At 41.3% G+C, this 21436-nt stretch overlaps 1 protein-coding gene across 1 annotated transcript in view; it reads right to left on the reverse strand.

Moving 5' to 3' along the window:
- Positions 1-21436, reverse strand: part of CDH23 (cadherin related 23) — a 655943-nt gene that overhangs the window by 129353 nt on the left and 505154 nt on the right. The window contains exons 27-32 of the mRNA XM_060241177.1: positions 20565-20625; positions 14768-14916; positions 11603-11738; positions 8167-8555; positions 7976-8077; positions 1962-2111 (exon numbers count right to left, since the gene is read on the reverse strand). Coding sequence (XP_060097160.1) covers positions 1962-2111; positions 7976-8077; positions 8167-8555; positions 11603-11738; positions 14768-14916; positions 20565-20625 — 987 coding nt within the window. The remainder of the gene's footprint in view (positions 1-1961; positions 2112-7975; positions 8078-8166; positions 8556-11602; positions 11739-14767; positions 14917-20564; positions 20626-21436) is intronic.

Consider the following 21436-nt stretch of genomic DNA (forward strand, 5'->3'; position numbering starts at 1 on the left):
TTGATTATATTTTGAAACTCTGGAATTGGAGATATGATTATAATGTTTTCTTGTTGATCCTTCTGAGTTTATGAAGTGATAACATTGATATATAATACACAAGTATAGAACAAAATAGCAAAAACAGCATTTAAAATTTCATAATAAATACATTTTATTAAAAAGAACATCAAATATAGTTACTCATTAGGGAGCCTAAAACACAGCATTTCTCATTGATCTAGCAGCTGTGAGTTTTCTATTTTCATTCTGTTGGAAATGTAATCATGCACAAACCATGAATTGCCATGAACAGCTTGAAAGTTCATTCCAGTTGATCTGCCATGAACTTCACAAACCAGCCAAAATTTGTCATGAACTTTAGTTCATGAGCCCGTTCGTGCCCATCTCTAGTTCAGGATGAGGCCTCTTTTCCTTTTTCAACTTCCACCCTGTGCAGGCATGGGTAGCAAATCTTGGCTGTGGTCTCTGCTGCTCCATCTGCTAGAATTCTCTGAACCTGGTTCATATGAGTGAACTATACTTTTTTCATTATTAGCAGCATATAGGGGTTTATATCTGTGGACAAAATTTAAAATCTTTGTTCAAAATGTAAAGCTGTATGGATGTTGGAAGGTGTGTTGACATCAACATTTGATGTTTTTGGGAAGTTCCCCCCCCCCCCCCGCTTCTCCACAGTTTCATGGTGCATTTGTGCAGCTTCTGGCTTTTCCATGGGTTTTCTCTGATCTTTTCCAAATCTGCTTTGCTGTGACATTTTGAGAAAGTTTACAGTAAAGCCCGGATGGCTACCATTTAGGTGGGAAAGTTCAGATTTTGTGGGTCCTGGTTATATGGCAGCCATTTATCCTGTCTCTTTCCCTGTGGTAGCCACCCTTTCTACCACTGGAGGGGCTTTAAAAAAAAAAAATCAGCAACTGAATGTTGTTGATATAACAATTTGTGAATCAGGGTCTCTGAACACCCAGCTTTCAGCTTTTAAAAAATAAACATTTAGCTCTTTCCATTTCAGAGGAAGGGGAAAGGCCTATCTCTGCAACAGAAGGATAAAGGTAGAGTCCAGTAGCACCTTTAAGACCAACAAAGTTTTATTCAAGGTGTGAGGAGAGACTCAGTTAAAAAAATGAAAGCTGGGAATTCAGCAAGCTTGATGTACAGATTGTTATAATGTTAGAGTGGTATAATAATATTCAATTGTCTTAACAAAAAAGCAAGCCCAAGTAGCTTGAGGAGGAGGGATGATGGCTGCTTCCAGGAGACTGGGCAGGCAAAATTTGGGAAAACCTATCATGTGGAACCCTACATGGCAGCTGCAACAGCTACAGGTATCCTATAGCATTGTGTCCCTGCATGTTAACACTGTTCTCCCTCCAGATTAAATAGAGCTCTATCCCAGCCTCTAAAACTCAGAAGAGAGACTACAGATTTTAAAGCATACCTTTCCAACTTAAAATAATCAAGTTGGGAGAGATGTTTGGTGACTGTGGGGCCCAGCAGAACTTTCATATTGGTTCCCTGGGCTCTGATTTTGCCTAATTCAAAACAGGTGCTTGAAAGAATAGTGCACGAGCAGTGGTTTCTCTGTCAGTCCATGAAGCTATCTGCACAGCTGATTCTGTGACCCTGAGTTGGGTGTATCCCTACTTAGAATGAATCAAGTACTCAGCACAAAGCAGGAAGTGTACACTAACAATGAAAGTATGAGTCATAACAATTAGAGGAAGAAAACGGGGTTACAATTAATAGCCACCATTTGTATATTGCTAATACTCTATGCAATGTTACTTTTCATCTCCAGAACTCTTACACAGAAACTAGCCATTTATCAATTCTAATTCCACATTCAAAGCGTTGATTCATAGCGGAATAAACCAAATCTGACTGACCACCCCATCCCATTCTCTCCAAACATGGTTATTTCACAGGAATTATACATTGTGAAATCACACAAACATTGCTACCTGCCCATTGCTTCCTGCATCAGGGTCTCTGGCTAAGACCAAAGCTATCCGCCGTCCAGCAGAACTGTCCTCTGTGACACTCACAGATGAGTCAGAAGTAATATCAAACTGTGGGCTGTTGTCATTCTCATCCAAGATGGTGATGGTAACCTGTCCAATGGAGAATGCAAATGTCAACAAGAACTTTTTCCTGTCAGAAGTGCAGCTACTGACTGATTTATTCCAGTCAAGATTTTTGAGTAACAATTTATCAATGAAACTTTGAGATATTTCTAAGATTGGAGAATGCATCCTGGTTTAATTGACCTATGAAGCCGCTCTGGGAGCTGTAGCCCTGAAATAGACATAAGATTGTTTGAGAGGGTAGCTGGTTTGGTCTGAAGTAGAATAGTTAGATTTAAGTCCAGTAGCACCCTAGAGACTAGTGAGATGTTCCGGGTATAAGCTTTCAAGAGTCAAAGCTAACTCATTCTATGAAGAGAGCATTGACTCTTGAAAGCTTATACCCTGAAAATCTTGTTGGTCTCTAAGGTGCCACAGGACCTGAATCTAACAGACTTAAGGTAGTTTCTGAGAATTCAAAAATGACCACAAAAACTAGTTTCCAGGGTGTTTTCAATGTGTGCTATAGATAAAGCTTCCTTCTCCGTCCCTCTGCTTACTTCAGTTTCAAATATAATTTCTGTCTCAAAGTTGGAGGCCTACGTCTGAAGGACTAAGAGTCCCCAGAACCTACAGGGCTTGAAGAAAAATATCTTTGTACAGACCTAATGCAGTTCCTTCAGTCCTGACACAAACACATTGACGGGGAGAGAGAACCTGAAAACTGATGTGGAGGCTGTTCCCTTCAACAGTGGTGCTGCTGCATGAACTCTTTCAGGCCAGCAAGATATGGACATTCCAAAAGTTTGTAAGAACTCCAAACACCCACAACAGCAAAATGTTCCCAGGATTGTTCCTTCATAACAGTAAAAAGGAAGGAGAAGGCTAGTTGCTATGGATTCAGTGGAGCTGCAGTCATGAGTTCAGAATCACCCAAAGGGTTCCCAAGCTGTGTTTTCTATTATTAGCTAAAGGAAATGTTTTCACCTCTAAAAATAACTTGATTGTATATATATACCTACATCTAAAGGCAGGGGGAGAGAGGAAGATCTTTTCATTCCTGGGTTTTTATTTACCTGACTAGAGGTTCCAGATGCAGACGAGATGGCCTGCTTCTGGACAAAGCCTTGAGTACACAAGCTCTCTCTCTCTTGTTTCTATTTTTGATTTGGGGTGATTTTTACTGTTGCAGTGAAAAACACCAATCAGAAGAGGAGATACTCTGTTCCATCTCAAGAACAAACAGCTGCAATGCTTACATACAGGCCAACACGCCTCCTTGAATTCATCTCAGTCCCCTCTGTTATTGACTCTCATATGGATTACTTTCCATATCAGTCTCAAATTTCCAGGGCTGTATTAAAATATACAAGACTTCCTTGCTATTCGTTCACATATTCTAGTGCTATGTCTTCATAAAGAAACCAGGTTAGAAGGGTTTTTACTTTATTCAATTTAGTTCTGGAGGTGAGAGATCTAAAGCTTGTAAAAGTGTGACAAACAGGGAACATTTTAAAAAATGCAAAAACCCCACTTTTATTCTCAGTTGTGCATAAAGCCCAACTTGCTGTTTCTTATATTTTAAAGGCTCAAACAGATGAGGCAAAGATCATGCATCTCAGTTCTTTGGTAAAATGCAGTTGCAGGATCAGGCAACATTCATTTGTTTCTGTTTCCTACAGGGAAGGGAAAGGAGATTGAACCCTTCTGCCTCATTTAAAATCCAAATAGCAGAGAAGAGGAGCTGGTTTCAGTTAGTGTAACAAAGTGGATGTTGAAGAGTTAAAAAGCCCTCTCTTCCTCACTTGTATGGGCCTGGGGTAAAATGAGGCTGCTGGAGCCTGCAAGTTGTGTTTTATGGGTGGACCAGAACATATAGCTTAGTCTTTGTCTAAGCTCTAAGAAATTGGGGCTAGGGAGAGACATACATATTTAAAGATCTAAAAGAAACATTACTCTTCCCCCCTTAAGCCATGTGTATAGGTAAATGGCTTTGTCCAAGAGCATCACAAAGGAATTCATGAGGCATTCTAATAAAAAAAAAATGGCTACAACTTCTAGGACACTCTAAAGTCAGCACAGAGGAAATGGGTCATTCTATTTGGCACACATGGGCTGAACAATATCTTTAGTGACAGAAAAGTCACCTCAATGTGATATAGAATGCTTGCATTATATCTGTAAGGAATTCTGGCCATATAGCTGAGAACATACTTGCCTCATATCCAGTTTGATAAAGGGCGTCACCTTACATTTGGCATTCTATGTTGTGCCAATTATGAAAAGCTGATTTTGTGAAAAAACAAGGACCAAAGACTGCGCTTAATAATGAAAAGATGACCACGACAAGAAAATAAATTTACTTGCCTTCTGTTGGAAGGGTCCGCATATGTCACAGGGAAGGGAAAAAAAGGAAAAAAGTTATTAGTCTTTTCAGTCTTCTAAGCATTATAGGCTGAAATCAGTACTTTGGAGGAAGTTGTGGGAGTCAGAGTCATAGATGCTGTGAAAGAACAAACACCCTATGTAAACTGTTATTCTCATGGCTCTCATCCTTTGCTGTTACATCATCTTAATCAGCCGCAAATTTAACACCTAGGATCTATCAGCAGATAGTGATCTATTCCTACTAGTTGTTTCTAGTCCTTCGCACAAGGCTTGGCTTTGCAAAAGTCACTTAAAGGTAAAGTTCCTTTTAAATGGCTTTTGCAAAGCTGAGCCGTGAGCCTGCCTTTCCTTCCCTCTCCGAGTTGTGCTGTGATGATGGGAGCATATGTCAGAGAGTGAAAGGAAAGCATTTAAGGTTTAAATACCTTTCCTTCCTTCCCCAAGTTGCACTGTAAAGGTGGCATGCCTCAACAAGGGAAGCGAAGGTATGTAAAAAGACATACCTTTCCTTCTCTTGAAGTGTGTTGCTGCTGCAGAGCAAGTCAGGGAGGGTAGAAAGGTATGGAGCTGAATAAATCTGGCAATATCTATTATTTCCCAAATCCCCAATCCATACCAATACTGAGATTCAGGAATAATGGTATATACAAATATTTTTGGGGTTTGGTATACCTGAACCTCCCAAATACCATTTCTTTTGTGCACACCCCTAACACTCAGATCTCACAGCAACTGATTTCTAATATAACTTGTTTTTGATCATGTGCTTAGAAACAGGACATGGGAATGTTACTTCTTTCTGCATCAAAAGTTGCTAGCTGCTCTAGTTTTATGCAAGTTATTCTGTTAGTTTTGAGTGCAGAAGAAATAAGTGATTGTTTCTTTTCTCTCCGCCAAAAACTGAAAAGATGAGCTGACAGCTTGGGCTGCAGAAAACAAAAGCAGTTTAGAGTGGGCAAAAAAGAAGAGAATTCAGATGGGCTTCTGAACACCACCCTCCTCCCGTGCTACATCTCAACAAGGCTGTGGTGCCCAAGCTGGCAGATCAGAACAATTTGACTCCCAGCTGACCCCTCACCAGCTAGCAGTCAGGTTCTGATTGCTGTAAGCAGCCTTTTCCTGTGAACACAGCAAAGGAATTGTGAACACCAAAGAGCCTGTCAACTAATCAGCTGCCTGATTGCCAGTGCCAATCATAATGTCAGCCAAACCAGCAGGTATTTGAGCATCACTATCTGAAAATGTTCATGTTGCAGCTATTGTGGAATAAGAATAACCAGATTTATTAGGAATTAAAGCACTTCATTAAACATTGCTAAGGGCTTTCCCTCTTTTTCAGAAACCAATGCAGGACAGGACATCTCAGACTAAATTAATGTAGAATACAGCAGGTAAGGGAGAGCCTTCAGCAATGTGTAACATAATTAAGGCATTGGCATGCAAACTGGGAGTATACAGTAATGTTCCTCTTTCTGTTGTGAAATGGGGGATAAGCAAATGTATGTGTACATCTTTTTGCAAAATGTTCTCAGCTCCTAACTATCTTGGGACTTGTCTGGTTCTTAGCTTGCTAAAAGGCAATGCCAATGGGTACAACTCCACAGAAAGCATCATCTATTTACTTAGGAATATACCAGACAACAATCATTGCTTAAGTATATACGAGCCTCATAATTCATATTTGCTGACTATGCATCAGTGCTGTGCCTGAACAGAGACTTTCAATCTGTTTTCATTTAGGTTGGATTACTTTATGTTTGCTTAACAGCTTATATTGGTTTTCCACAGTAAATACAAAAAAAAAAATCTGTCAAGTAGAGATGATAGCTTTAACAGCAATATTAATACAACTTAGTCACTTCCTTTACACATCTCTAATCTCTCCGTGGATCTCAGCCCCACATAAATGCAGCTACATTTCGACAATTCATCTACTGACATTCAGGGTCAAAAACTGTATGCAAAGAGGAAAAGGAAGATAAAAAGGGGTGTGAGACAGAGAGGAGTCTCCAGATCAGGCTTGATTCTAGGTTGCTTTTTAACATGTGTGGTATGTTGGATAGGGCACACATTTAAAGCATCAAAATGCTGTACATAAAGCTAATATAGCTAATATATATGTCGTTATACCAAGAGGGGATGGGAAAGGAACATCGAAAAGATTTCATGCACAAGCTTTTCTTCAGTTGGCTTAATTCTAGCCTAATGAAAATTTTAAAATCGAGTAGTAAGGTGTCAGCACTCAGCACCTTGAAAGCAGGAACCAAGTATCAAAATGTGGCATCGTCTGTTTGAGCTCAGACAATGTTGTTTGTAAAACATTAAAAGGGAAGAAAGTACTCTGAATATACAACACTCAGGGAAAAAAAATCCTTTTATGAAATAAACGTGGCAAGGAAATTATGAGCTAAAATTCCTGACCCAGTAATTAGATGGTGAGTACCTAGTATAAAACAGTTCAATTCAAATATCTAATTGGTGAAGAAGGTGTACCTAATACAATTACTGGGGCAAGAATCCAAATTTTTAATTTACTTCCCCTGTCTAACAGCATGGTCATGAGTGAAGTTACACCTTTCTAAGTGCATTGTAGTCAATAAAAGGATTTAACATTATTTTGGGTTGCATTGTTAATATTGCATCACTTGAAGTATACAAACAATTCACAATCTGGTCAATATGGATTAAGTGGAGTGGGTTGACGTATTGCTCCTTTTGGCTGATGAAGATATTCATGATAGGGCAGAGCATCTGGGATGAATGACTGTTATCGTGTTAACTGTCTGCATTTCCCAAGGACAGCTAATTTAATAGAATGTTTAGGGCTCTGGCCAGGAGCTCCAAGGTTTGCAGAAATTTCATAGAAACAGTATGCAAAATCCAGGTTTGCTTCTAAGGAGATTTTAATTAGCAATGATCAAATTTACAGAAATAGCAGGCTAAGTTCCCATCTGCTGGGTCTTGGATGCATGCACACACAAAGCAAAACTTAACCAGACCCTGAGATGAGATGCATAGTAGCTAAAGCTAAAATGAAACATTTTACATCCTCATTACTGGCTACAGGTCAAGAAGTCATTAATCAAGCTTTCCCAAACACTAAGATGAGCCAGACCATCTCACACCTGGCATTGGTGAGAGAAACAAATCAGGCTTTGAAGATAAGCGCTACTAAAAAGCTCGAGAGAGAAGAATATTCTCTTGGGAGTGGTCTGACAGCCTTCCCTCACAGAGTTCAAGGCAGCTAAAGGTCAAACATGAGCCCATAACAAAGATGGAGTTACAAAGGCTATATAGAGAACCAATAATAAAGGCATTTTACAGGTTGACTTGTTCAGTAACACTGTAAAAAAAGATTTGCTAGAAGCCAAAACAGAAATAGTGGAATGAAAAAGGGAATGAGACTAGGAAGTAACAATCTCTGCATATGGGAAATATTTTGGAATTAAAACCAATCTAGCTTTGAAATTAGCCAAAACAACATTTTGCTAGCATACAAAGCGATTACAACAAAAATAGTTCACCACAGTTGAGTCAAGCTTTGGACCGCCATCATCTGCTACAACAGTTAGGGTGTAGAAATCTCCCTTCTCTCGGTCGACTTGTCCTTTGACTGTGATCACACCCTGTCAGAGAAGGAATAAATACATGAAAGCCATGGATTCCCACATGTCAGGCTATTCTACTAGTTGAAGGAAGTCTGAAGGCTACTTACAGTGATTCCATTGATCTTGAATAAAGACAGAGCTTGGGCATTGGTGTTGGGGTCAAATTTGTATGTGATTTGGTTGAGATTGTCAATGGACCGTGCCTGGACTCTCAGTACTTCAGATCCCAAGGGGATGTTCTCTGTGATCACTGCTTCATAGGTGACATTTGAGAACTGCACAGCCTCATCCAGTTCATTCAGGAGGCTGACATAGACACTGCAGAAGCCTTGGTTTTTGGGGGGTGCCTGATCAGTGGCTGAAACATTCATCAGGTAGCTGGTTTTTGTCTCATAATCCAGGTAGTCAATTGTGGTAATGAGGCCGGTGCTTTCATCAATTTCAAACTTTCCTTCAGATCCTGAGACAATTTTATAATTCACCAAACCTCCATTTCCTTGGAAGAAAAAACAAACCATTGTTAGAGTACCATTCAGTAACTGTTCTCATGGATCTGAAGAGGGCTAAAACCAGGGATCATTTTGTAGAAAAATAGGTGGTGGAGCTCATCCAGGGATTGTTATGCAGCTGTACATACTATTTAATGGACAAGGAGGTGAAACTCTCAGAAGGAGGAGGTGGAACTCTCAGAAAGTTTCAGGAGCTGTGCTCCTGTGAGCTCCCACTAAATCTGAGGCCTGGCTAAAACATTTTATGTGATTTTGGAACCATCATTTAGGGAATGAGAGTGGGGCTGATTCTGCAGTAACCCTGCTCCGCACCAGGCTTCCGTTTCTCTCTTGAGCAAGCTAGCAATTTTGCACCAGTTGCACTGTGCCACCATTTTGCACGGGGAAAACCCACAATTTGCCATGCCACAGTGTAAGCCTGTTTTTTCAGGTTTACACTACAGTATGGTCAATTGTAGGTTTTCCCCACACAAAATAGCGGTGCGGAGCAACTGGTGCAAAATCGCTAGCTTGCTCCAGAGAGAAACAGAAGCCTGGCATGGAGCAAGGTTAGTGTGGAATCAGCCTGGGAGTGTACAGCTGCTCAAATTAAACAGTTTTTCTTTGCAAGGGGCAACCAATTAGTTCCAGCAGCTATTAAAGTGTTCAAAGCCAAAACGCTTGCCCAAATCCTCTATGGTATCCCTATTTGGATCTCAGCTTTTACCAGGAAAGTGGAGGGCATTCAAGCCTCATTCTTTAGACAAATTCTTGGTTTGCCAAAATGTGTGTCCTACTTTGCTCTCTGCTCTGAAGTGGGTCAGTCTTTGGTGGAGACAAAAGCCTGGATTGCAGTGTTTAAATTCTGGCTCAAAATTCATTTTAGAACAGATCCCAACAGCCTTCTTGATTGTATGAAAAGAGACCCATATATTTCATCCTGGACAGTAGTGCTTCTGTCTAAACTCAATCAATTGGGGTTAGAGGTAGATGATTTTTCTACCGCTGATGAGTCATATATCTTCAGATGTATTAAACTGAGACTATGGGAATTGGAGGAAACGAAATTACGGCCAACTGACCCTTATATTTGCTCTCCAGCTTCCTTAGGTCTTTATGCTTTTTGTGGCAAAATGCCCAATTATCTATCAGACCTAACCACTCCAAGTCATCGCAGGGCATTTATGTTGGCTAGACTAAACGCGTTTCCCTCCAAAGTTTTACAAGGGAGATATCAGCGAGTCCCTTTAGCCGACAGACTTTGCTCCTGTGGAGCAAATACCCCTGACTCAATCCAGCATATATTGCTTGATTGTTCTTTATACCATAACCTCCGTAAAGATTTATTTGGCAAGCTTTCTTTTTCTCCAGATTTGTCTATTCTGCCACCCTGTTATTATTTATTGAGTGATACTGAGGGGGTGGTTAGTGAGGCTGTGGCAAAATTTCTGGCTGACATCCTTAAATTTAATTCTGACCATGTTTGAATGCATCTGTAAGCTCGGTTTTATCTTGATTTTATCTCCAATGTTTACATTTTTATATTCTGTGTATTTTTATCTGATTCTATTATGCCATTAAAGGTTTGGTATGGTATGGTATGGTGTACAGACTAAAGATAGATAAGATCTATAGATACTATATATAGAGTATAAAGAGTGTGAGTATAGCGCCCATGGAAGTCCAACAGTGGCAAAGAGTTGTTCAAATGACAGCTTCGTATTTTAGAGGGAATTCTTCCTCCTGTTTTTTTATATAACATTACATGCATCACTTCACAGAATAACAAATTCCCAGACCTTGTAAAAACGGTTTACCACCTAAATTAACACATAACTACCTTAGTGGCCATATAAGGCAGTAAGGCCAGATAAAAATCTTATCAATCAAATAAAGAGAAGGAGGAGGAAGGCAACAATGGGAGGGAGCACAGGAACAAGATAAAGCAAAGGATGTCTGTCAGCCAGCACAGTCACATATATCTAAGGTTTGCTTCAGAAATCAACAACACTTAATGTTTATGTTCTGTAACTGGAACTTCCAGCTTTCCAGCTCGTTGTGGTGGCTGTAGTTCTGGGAAAGGGGATGTCAATTACTCCTTATGACATTTCCTCAAGCAAAAATGGCCCCCTACTCAGTCATTAAACTCAGTCAGGCCTAAATTTACACAAATTTTAAGAACATTTCAAAATGGCTCCCATGTGCTGTCAAAACAAAGTCTGCAGGCACTACAGGTTTCTACAAAACAGTGAAACCCTGATCCCTATCAAGTCAAAAGAGGGTAACCAAACGTCATTAGATGCTCTTACTACTGAAGGGTGGATGATTTTAGATTATGATTTGCTATTTGTGAAGTAAACACTATACTAAGACATATTTCAAGGACTCTATGATGATCTGTGATGAAATTCACACTAAATATCCCTCTGCTTCAATTTCCACTTCCCCATTATATTATATTTTCCATATAAGTGATTTCCTTTCTACATATCCAAAGAACTGAGCTGTGACTCATAAAACCTCATACTGAAATAAATGTAGTTCGTCTTTGAGGTGCCACTGGACTTCTGTTTTATTTCTCTACAACAAACTAACACGGCTGCCTCTCAGCAATTAAATTATAGCGACAGATCTGTCCTGATATAACCCTTCCCCAGAGCTTCTCTGTCCATCCCAATCCATTCTGTACACTAAAATCTCCATCTGCATCCAGCCAAGCTGCAGCTTCACAGAATAGCCCAAATGTTAACCCTTACTCCAGCAGCTACTACAGTGGGAGGGGGAGAAAGATAGATTTTCCATAGGTCTGCTTCAACAAATTTGCATTTCATATTTGATTTCATAGCCACCTCGATTTCTTAATTTGAAAAAGAAAGATGGGGGTAGACATAGGAAACATGGAGATATAAAAACAGATTCTGTGAGACAGACAGGGTTGCATCTGGCCACTAAAAATAAAGGCAGGCAGATAAGCAAGAGATCACAGGGAACAAATATAAAACACAGAGAGACAAAGCCATCTGATAACTGCCACTGTTCTGTGCTGTCTCTGTACCTGTATCTCGATCTGTTGCCCGGACCACTGCAACAGATGTCCCTATCCCAGCAGTCTCTCGCAACCCCAGCCGGTTATATTGCCTTTGGGTAAATACAGGCACTTCATCATTGACATCTTCTACATATACTATTACCTAGGAAACAGTAAAATATGTATAATTTATTTATTGGGATCAATTCTGGAAACATAATGAGGAGCCTCAGTTTGGAGATAGTCAAATGGAATTATGGAGCTGTAATAGATCAAAAGCCTCATTCTACTCTACTACAAATGACCAATGAAGGCTAGGGTGACCAGGAATGATCTGGCAACCAATGGGAGACTGGGATGTATGGGTACAAATGGAGCTCTCCCATTGGCTTACAGGTACATTTCATGCACTCGACAAATAGTTGGCCCATCATGCCTCAGTCACCACCTTGGGGTTCCCATTGGCTGACTCTCCTATCCCCCTCCTATTGCAGGCCCAGGAACACTGAACAAACCATCAAAACAGTCTTACCTCAGAAAGACACATCTCAGATGCTTCTCTGTGTCCTCTCCATCAATCATCTTCCCACTGGGGAAGCTGCTAGCCAGAGGATGTTGCTAGGCAGCCAATGTTGCCCTTAGCTGAATAGAATGCCATAGAGTCCAAAGCAGTTATTTTCTCCAGGGGGAGAGATCTGTTGCCTGGAGTTCAGTTGTGATCTCAGGAGATCTTCAGGCTCTACCTGGAGATTGGCTATCCTAGGCCTGGCAGCACCCTCTGGGTGATTTGATGCCACTTGACTGGAATTACTTAACTAGGCCTGGCTGCTTGCTCCTGTTCAGCAGTAGCCCCACTATGACAGCCAGTGTGACTTAGCAGTTGCCAACTCCAGGTTGGAAAATTCCTGGAGATTTGAGGCGGTGGAGCCTGGAGATGGTAGGGTTTGAGGACGGGTGGGACCTCAGACAAGTACAATGCCATAGACTCCACTGTCCAAATCAGTCATTTCCTCTTGAGGAATCACTGTTGCCAATCTCCAGGTGAGGGCTGGAGACCACTCAGAATTACAACTGCTCTCCAGATAGCAGAGATCAGCTCCTCTTAAGGTGTGTGTGGGAAACTGAATGCCTTCACTTGGGTGGGTGGGAGGACAGCAAGGGTGGGGGGCACTCTCCCAGAGCCTCTTTCTAGGGCCTACTTTCTGTGCCCCCACTTTCAAAGGTCAGGTGAGTGGCAACCAGGGACAGGGCAGTTTCTGTGGTGACACCTCATCTTTGGAATACCCTCCCTCTTGAGGCTGGCCTGACACATACAATAATATCTTTTAAGCATCATGCCAAAAATATTTCTTTTTATACAGGCTTTTAATTAAACGTTTTATATTTCTAGCTGTTCTGAGGTATATGTTACTGTACATGTTATTTTAATTGTAAGCCACCTTGAACAGGATTCTGAAGAGATGGCACAGCATCTCCTAAATAAATTAAATACCACCAGAGCTGTTATTTACCTAGATATAGAAATGTGAATATTGTTCCAAAGAATATGCAAACAGAAATTTACTAATCAAGTTCTGATCCAAATGACACACATCCTCAAATACTGAGAAGAATCCAAACAGAATTAGTTATGACAATCTGGAGTAGCCATAAACCTACTCAAACACTCTTTTGCTCTGTTTCTCGCTGAGAATTTTAATTGGCAATAGAACAGGGATACTTCCGTCTGACTAAAATTTGGAAGGGAGGATCCCTTGGATAAGGAATGCAGTCCCTAAGAATTCTATTGCAGTTGGATGTTGGGGAGGGGAGTTACAGGAGCAAATAAATTTCTCATTGAAAGCAGTGGGAACTCCTACTGGAAAGATTTATTTACTTTTCTCAGTGAGACTCAAGATATATTACACAATTTAAAACAATACAACAAGAACATCGTAATACATGCAATGCTATAAAAAGTGGACTACAAAATTAGAGAATGCACTGTGTCTACTTTGTACTATCTGTTGCTTTAATATTATACTGTGCTTCACCTCTGTGTTATTCTCCAGATCTCTACAAGTCAAATATCTATTGCATTGTCTTTTGGAGGTTTCAGTCTGTTGATCATACTGCTTTATTTTGTTATCTGCCTTGAGTCTCAGTGAGAATGTGGATTATAAATAATGTAGATAAATAATAAACAACAAGCAATTCAGGGAAAGCTGCCTAAAATTTCACAGGCAAGAACAGTGTTCTCTTTCTATAAATGCCCTCCTGAACAATTCTACAATTCTGTTTCTACTACTGATATTAAAGAATTTGAAACAAGTTTGAACTTTTTTGGTGCATGCCTAATGTTTTTCTGTTGTGGCAAACATCATAAGGGAGAAAGGGCCATGTCCCTCCCCTAGTAATCCCAGTCTCATTCAAGGAGCCCTTTAGGTGCTATTGGCAGAAACGGAAAGTGTCAGAAGATCCAATAAGGAGTCTCCAGTTTCTCATCTAGTTGCACCCTAAGGCTGTTGATTCAAGTCTCCAAGTAAGTCAGTCAGTTTCACATAAAACACTGCATTGTGCAAATGCTGCATTCTGAAATTCATTATGTGTTGATTTTTCTAATTTACTGTGGAATTGATCCTGTAGTGCAGAGGAATGTGCTGTTTACTTCAAAAGAATCACAGAGTTGTATTAGCCGTTCAACAGATATTTGGCCCAGATTTTCATCTCTGCAAAACCCATATACATGTAAATGAAGAAATGTAAGGCAGCACCCCCCCCCCACAAAGCAGCACTTGTTTGCCTACCACTTTATATAATTGTAAGCTGTGGATAATAAAACCTGCATAGTAAGACCACCCACAGAAAAGGTCTCTGTCTGCTCCAGATACGTAGAATTAACAATAACAACAAAAGTCTCAGCCTGAAAATGCTTCACCAAGGATGGAAGCTTAACAGCAATTGAGTGTCAATTAAAGACAAAAGGGGGAATTGGTCTGCTCGGGCTCCTGAGAATCCTGCAGGGAGAAATTTGGGGGCAGGTGGGATTTCCAAATTGCCATTCCACCCAACAATGACCACTTTCTAAACCTGAGTCAGGTTTTATCTCACTGCAGTATCTGCAATAACTGCCAGTGGATGGCTATTTGATTGTATGGTGGCATCCATCCCACCCCACAAACCAGCATTTATTATGTCTCAAAAAGGCATTACCCTCACAGAGCTTCTCATTGGTCCTTGCTCACTGTTGTAGGCTTCTACTTCCAGGACATGGGAAGAATTGCGTTCTCTGTCCAGGGGCCGTAAGCCCCGCATGACCAGTCCACTGCTTGGGTTGATCCGAAAATTGTTGTAATTGTTTCCTGTGGTAACAAACAGAGCAAGGCAGCATAGTACACGTTAGTATACCATCACCTCACTAAACCTAATCCCCCATTTCACTGGAGTCCCTGACCTGCATAGCCCAGGCTAGCCTGATTTCATCAGATCTTGTAAGCTAAGCAGAGTCGACTCTGGCGCTAGTATTTGGATTGGGGACCACCAAGGAAGTAAACGGTTGCTACAAAGAGGCAAACCACCTCTGAATATCTCTTGCCCTGAAAACTTCATGGGGTTGCTGTAAGTCAGCTGTGACTTGACAGCAAAAAAACCCCCTTCACTGGAAACTTAATCTGCTAAAGCAGATCTTGAATCCTGTGACACCTCAAAGACTAGCACATTTGCTGTTCAACAACTTTTTGTTGACAAGAGATTACTTCATCAGATGCATGAAGACCCTTATTTATGAACGTTTACCTAACAATAAATCTCTTTGTTTTTAAGATGCCAAAGGACTCTGCTATTTTTCTACAGTAGTCTAACAAGCCTGAGTTCTCCCTAGAAGCTAAAATGACCAAATGGAGGCTATCATACTGTCACACTAAAAAAGAGAAAGAGCCAACATGAGATGGATTGACTCAGTCAAGGAAGCCATAGCCCTCAGTCTGCAAGGCTGTTAATGACTGGACATTTTGGACAGGGGTCATTTTGTAGGAAAAGAGGTGCCGGAGCTCATTAGTACAACTCATTTGCAGAACTCATTTGCATATGCCACACACCCCCAACATCACTAGAAGATGTACTAAATTATACCAGCTCAGCATCTACCTTTAAATGCTTCTTGAATTAGAACTGTCATAATAAAACCTTATTCCCATCATACTTTTTCAATTACTTTTTCCTATGTGGCCACAGTGGCATGATGAAGATTTCCATCTGTCTGCTTTCTATGTTTTGGTTCTGTTCCCATTTTTTGTGGAGGAAAGTTTATCAAATCTTAAGAGTTCAGCAAAAATTTCACAGGGGGTTTGAACAATGGAGCTCAAAAGCAAGTATTGGTGTGGGGGAGGTAAGAAAGAAAAAACAAAATAAATTCTGGAACTCTGCTCCTGTGAGCTCCTGCCCAAAATAGTTTTGAAGGACATTCATTCATAGGGTCACCATAAGTGCAGTTTGATTGCAACTTAATACACAAACAGACTAACATGACTGCTCTTTAGAAATAACTTGCTGTTATTTCCTGTGTTATTGTACACTTTTCAAAATAAAGGAAGACTCTCTTCCAGCTGCATGGACAAGCTTTCACAAATCTGAGTGTGAGTTTGAAGCTCTGGAGAAGGGGCGGAGCTTTTGGGTCTTATGAGGTTATGGTGCAACTACATTAGGGGGGAATTTTACATGAGAACAATGACGTGTGGTGAACTGCTAACCATATTTACTCAGAAGTAAATCTCACTGCGCTCATGGGGCTTACATCCTACTAAATATGTTTAGGACTGCAGTTTACAAGTTATAATTATGAAGGAAGAGAGAGTTCTACAAAGAATAAAACAATGCGCTAAACATAAATGCCTATAACAAAACTCTGGTTGCTTCCAGACCTTGGTGTGTGTGTACGTGCGCACAGGGGCACCCTCACCACCACAGACGCATGGGAACTAGTGGCATTTACTCCCCATTACCATGGTGCTCACTGCAGTCCTTATGCCTTACACTGCAGCCCCTGCTGTCATTTTTCCTTTTCCTACCCAGCTGTGCTATAGCAATATAGTATGGCTCAGTCAGGGAAGGAGGTGGGGAAAGCCCTTTAAGAAGCCAAAGTGGGGGAGAATGACACATACTGAACAATATTTTGAAAGTGGAACTTAGTTCTACCCCCCTCCCTTCTGTAGGGAGTGTCAACATAGGCAGTTTTGAGCTGGAGAAAAACAAGTTTATTTTTAATCCAGCTCAACAGGGGGAAGTCCTAGGAATGAATGAATCAGTCTTGGAAATAACACAATGTCAGGGTGATGTTCTTATAGACAGCTTCAAGAGGGGATTGGATAAATATATGGAACAGAGGTCCACCAGTGGTGTTAGCCACAGTGTATTGTTGGAACTCTGTCTGGGGCAGTGATGCTCTGTGTTCTTGGTGCTTGGGGGGGGGCAGTGGGAGGGCTTCTAGTGTCCCACTGATGGATCTCCTGATGGCACCTGGGGTCCCCCCCTTCATTGTGCGACACAGAGTGTTGGACTGGATGGGCCATTGGCCTGATCCAACATGGCTTCCCTTATGTTCCCCTTTAGTCCCTGTGTGGAAGTAATGGCTGTTTTTTATATGGAAAATAGCTTTAAATGGGGTTGATTTGCTGCAACTCACCCCCCACCCGAGCTGCTCCCCCTGCATGGTTCCATCTGTGCTCCTACAAGGGTAAACACATGGCTGGAATCCTAAAAGCAGCTGAGTATATATGTGTGCTTTTGGAAGAAAAGTGGCAAGATGAAGAAGCATTGAACACTCTGTATTGCTTATCTGCTCTACATCTCCCAGCTGGGGTTATATTTACTCTAAGCACAGAAATAAGAAAAATAGTTTTGTTTGTTACCAGGTAGTGAGGTCAAAAGGGTATGCAATGTCTGATGAAGGCATAAGTTTGCCAGAATACAAGGCACAAATGAATCTAGAATCCATTCAAGGGCAGGATCTAACCAGTAAGGGTATAACCCCTCATGATGAAACCTCACTGGTAAAAAACAGGCATAGCTACACTGAAAGCATAAATCAATACCTTAGCAGTGCAACAGCTTGCTATGGTAAATTCAGCAAATCCTAGAGATGGCTGGCTTAATACAAAAACCCATTATCCCCTTTTATGTGATGTTGCACAATGTCAGATTTGTTAAAGAATTTCAAATTGCCTTCTTTACACTAATTTCTCTCTTTGCAAAACTTCTTGATTTGAATATGGTGCCTTTAAGAATTTGTCTCCTATGTTTACATTTAATATGTAGTTTGGACCTAAAAGCTTTATAGTTCTTATGAGATATCTTTATCAGAGAGCACTCTATTTTGAAATGGAATGGGTAAGCCTATTTAACAGAAGCAAAAACACCACTGTATCACAATTGTAGCATACAGTGGCATGCTCTGGATACTTCAGGATACAAAGAGAAATGGAATAACACCATAATCACATCTCAAGACAGTTTAGAAATTACTTATAAATAAGCCAATGTAACAAAAATGATAAAGACTTTAAAAAAGAAAAGAAAAGAAATGTTAAAAGTAGTCCCCTGTGCAAGCACCAGTCGTTTCCGACTCTGGGATGGCGTTGCATCACGACGTTTTCACGGCAGATTTTTTACGGGGTGGTTTGCCATTGCCTTCCCCAGTCATCTATACTTTCCCCCCAGCAAGCTGAGTACTCATTTTACCAACCTCGGAAAGATGGAAGGCTGAGTCAACCTTGAACTGGCCACTTGAACCCAGCTTCTGCCGAGATCGAACTCAAGTCATGAGCAGAGAGCTCGGATTGCAGTACTGCAGCTTTACCACTCTGTGCCACAAGGCTGACACAGACTTACACAAATATTAAGACTAGTACCCCATTCCTCTTATAATACTTCTGTTATAAATAGACTGCTCTGTCCCTTTCCATCTCTCCTTTCATAAGAGACTTTGGGCTTTACTGAATACTGTGGCATTCAAAGAGCCAAACTACACATTGCATGCAACTATATGTAACAGAAACCTGGACTGCCTTCCTGAGAGAGACTATTTGGGGTAGAGAATTGTTTGGGAACAGAAATCAGTGCTTAATCCTTCCTCCCCACCAGTTACTTCTCATCTTCTAAATCACCCACACCTGGGTTCTGCTTTTCCCTGTGTGGAATTCCATTCACATGGTTGCCTCTCCAAACAAATTGCTGGAACTCTTGAAGAACAGCAAAATGGTTGGCAGGGAAAGGATTAAACTTCCCCTCATTCAAAATTATCCTTTCTAGAAACCACTTATATTTTTTAAAAGGTATTATCAGCATATGGTTACACAGAGTTCTGGGTGGTGTGCAGTTTGCCACTTACTTCATTTGGGCACATTCACTCTTTTTCTCTACAGCACTCATAAAGTTATTGTCTCATGCTGTCACCATCACTGAATCTTGTTCACTTCTTGCTGGATGGTAGTCCATTCACCTGTTCTTCCCAACTGGGTCTACGCTTTGAATTCTCCAGGGCCCTTTCCAAGTTGCCCTCTCTCCTCAGCTCTTCTCCAACTGTCTCTTTCCAATGTTCCTTTTTCAAACACACCTCAAAGTTCTTTCCCCTCCAGCTTCCAGCCAGAGTTCCTATTGGCTGGAGTCAAAGTTCTGTCCCCAAGTTATTTCCTTTGGAGTCATGCTTAATGTATTACCCTTCATACTTCAGCAGAATTACTCGGAACTGAATCTCAAACCGATACCCTACTAGCCTTGTTTTGGTCTTGTTGCCCCTTTTCCCACAGCGCTTCTGCTGGACTTTGCACAAGCTGCTCTGGGGTGGTGAGTTGCCCCTCCTCTTTTCAAGTTCCCTCTGTGGCAGGCAGAAACTGATTTTCAGAGGATCCTGCCTGCCGCAGAGGGAACCTGAAAAGAGGTGGGGCAACTTGCTGGCCCAGGGCTGCTTGTGCGAAATCCAGCAGAAGCGCCGCAGGAAAAGGGGCAATGAGGCCAGAACACGGCTAGTGGGAAACTGGTCTCATTGTCAGCGGAACTGACTTCCAAGTTAGTGTGATTTGGATCCCCAGTATTAAGATATGCTGATACAATGTAAGCTACTTTCTGCAATACAGAATTGTTAATGAAACCTTATTGTAATTTCATTATAGCAGAAGTAACAAATATCAGTAGTGGAATTAATTAAATTTTAAATGGAAAAGAATTGGAGCAATGCCTTTTGGACTGCTGGAGTGCCAGCAGATTGAATATGGCCTTGTTTTACAAGTCTGTTATTGTAAATTGCAAAAGCCCACTGTTACTCAAAACAAACTGTAGAAAAAGTCCAGCAGGAGTTCATTTGCATACTAGGCCATACTGCCTGGACTAGGAGCACATGGCTGCTGCATGTAGGGTTGCCAAGACCAATCCAAGAAATATCTGGGGACTTTGGGGTGGAGCAAGGAGACTTTGGGGGTGGAGCCAGGAGACATTAGGGGTGGAGCCAAGATCAAGGCTGTGACAAGCATAATTGAACTCCAACGGGAGTTCTGGCTATCACATTTAAAGGGGCGGCACACCTTTTCAATTCCTTCCTTCCATAGGAAATAATGAAGGATAGAGGCACCTTCTTTTGGGGCTCATAGAATTGGACCCCCTGCTCCAATCTATTTGAAACTTGGGGGGTATTTTGGGGAGAAGCACTAGATGCTATACTGAAAATTTGGTGTCTCTATCCCAAAAAACAGCCCCCTTAGAGCCCCAGATACCCGCGGATCAATTCTCCATGATTTTCTACGGGAATAAATCTCCATAGGGAATACTAGAGTTCCCAGCAGACATTTCCCTCCCCTCCCCCCGCTTTCTGATGATCCTGAAGTGGGGGGAGGGTCTCCAAACTGGGGGATCCCCTGCCCCCACCTGGGGATTGGCATCCCTAGCTGCATGGTGGGTTGGGGCCAGCTGGAGCTCTGCTCCTGTGGGCACCGTACTTTTTTGGATAAATATCTGTACTTACCTTTGACAATCCTGTACCAAACACGGCCATTCACACCTTCATCTGCATCTGTGGCCTTCACCTTTGAACAACAACAAAAATTAGAAAGGACACATTAGTAATTTCAAATATCCTACTGATTCCTTATGGTAATCATGCAGAAATCCTCACATAAATATGAAGGGTAGCACTTTCAGTGCTCTCCATGCTCGAAGAAGATGACTTGCCCTGATAAAACTAAATAGTAAAAGAATCACCTACTAAAGACTAAATCCCACCCCCCCAAAATGGATTTTATAAAAGTACTTTTCTAATGTACAGAAGGCTTCTCATACACATGCAGGGAAGCTATTCCATAAAATGGGGGCAGCAACTGAAAATGCCCACAAATGAGCCACAGCTTACTATACTCTAATACAAGAAAGGGCAGAGAGAAACTACTGATGTGATGACCCAAGGTACCCCACAAGTCTCTACAGCGAGAAGGCGTTGTTCAGGAATATGGGTCCCTGAAATGGAAAGGCTTTAAAGCGCCAGCACCTTGAACTGAACCTAGAAGCATACTAGCAGCCAATGTAATGATTGTAAGATTGGGAAACATGAGACCTCCAGGGGCTACTCTCATCAATGAACAACCTGCAGCATTTTGCCTTAATTATTTCCAAGTTATCTTCAAGAGCAGTCCCATGCAAAGTGTGTCACAGTAGACTAGATTTGACGGTATGGATTCTGTGGCATGGATCAGTGAGGTCAGATCAGCCAAGTACAATGGGATTGCCATTTGATGGGCCAGGTACATTTGAAAACATGCATTTTTTGCCACATGCTTTTCTAGCAAAAAGGAACAGCCACAACCAAACTGTCCAACAGTCACAACCAAACTGTTCAATGAA

Source organism: Heteronotia binoei, chromosome 6 (genome assembly GCF_032191835.1).
Source record: "Heteronotia binoei isolate CCM8104 ecotype False Entrance Well chromosome 6, APGP_CSIRO_Hbin_v1, whole genome shotgun sequence".
In the NCBI taxonomy this organism is placed as follows: Eukaryota; Metazoa; Chordata; class Lepidosauria; order Squamata; family Gekkonidae; genus Heteronotia; species Heteronotia binoei.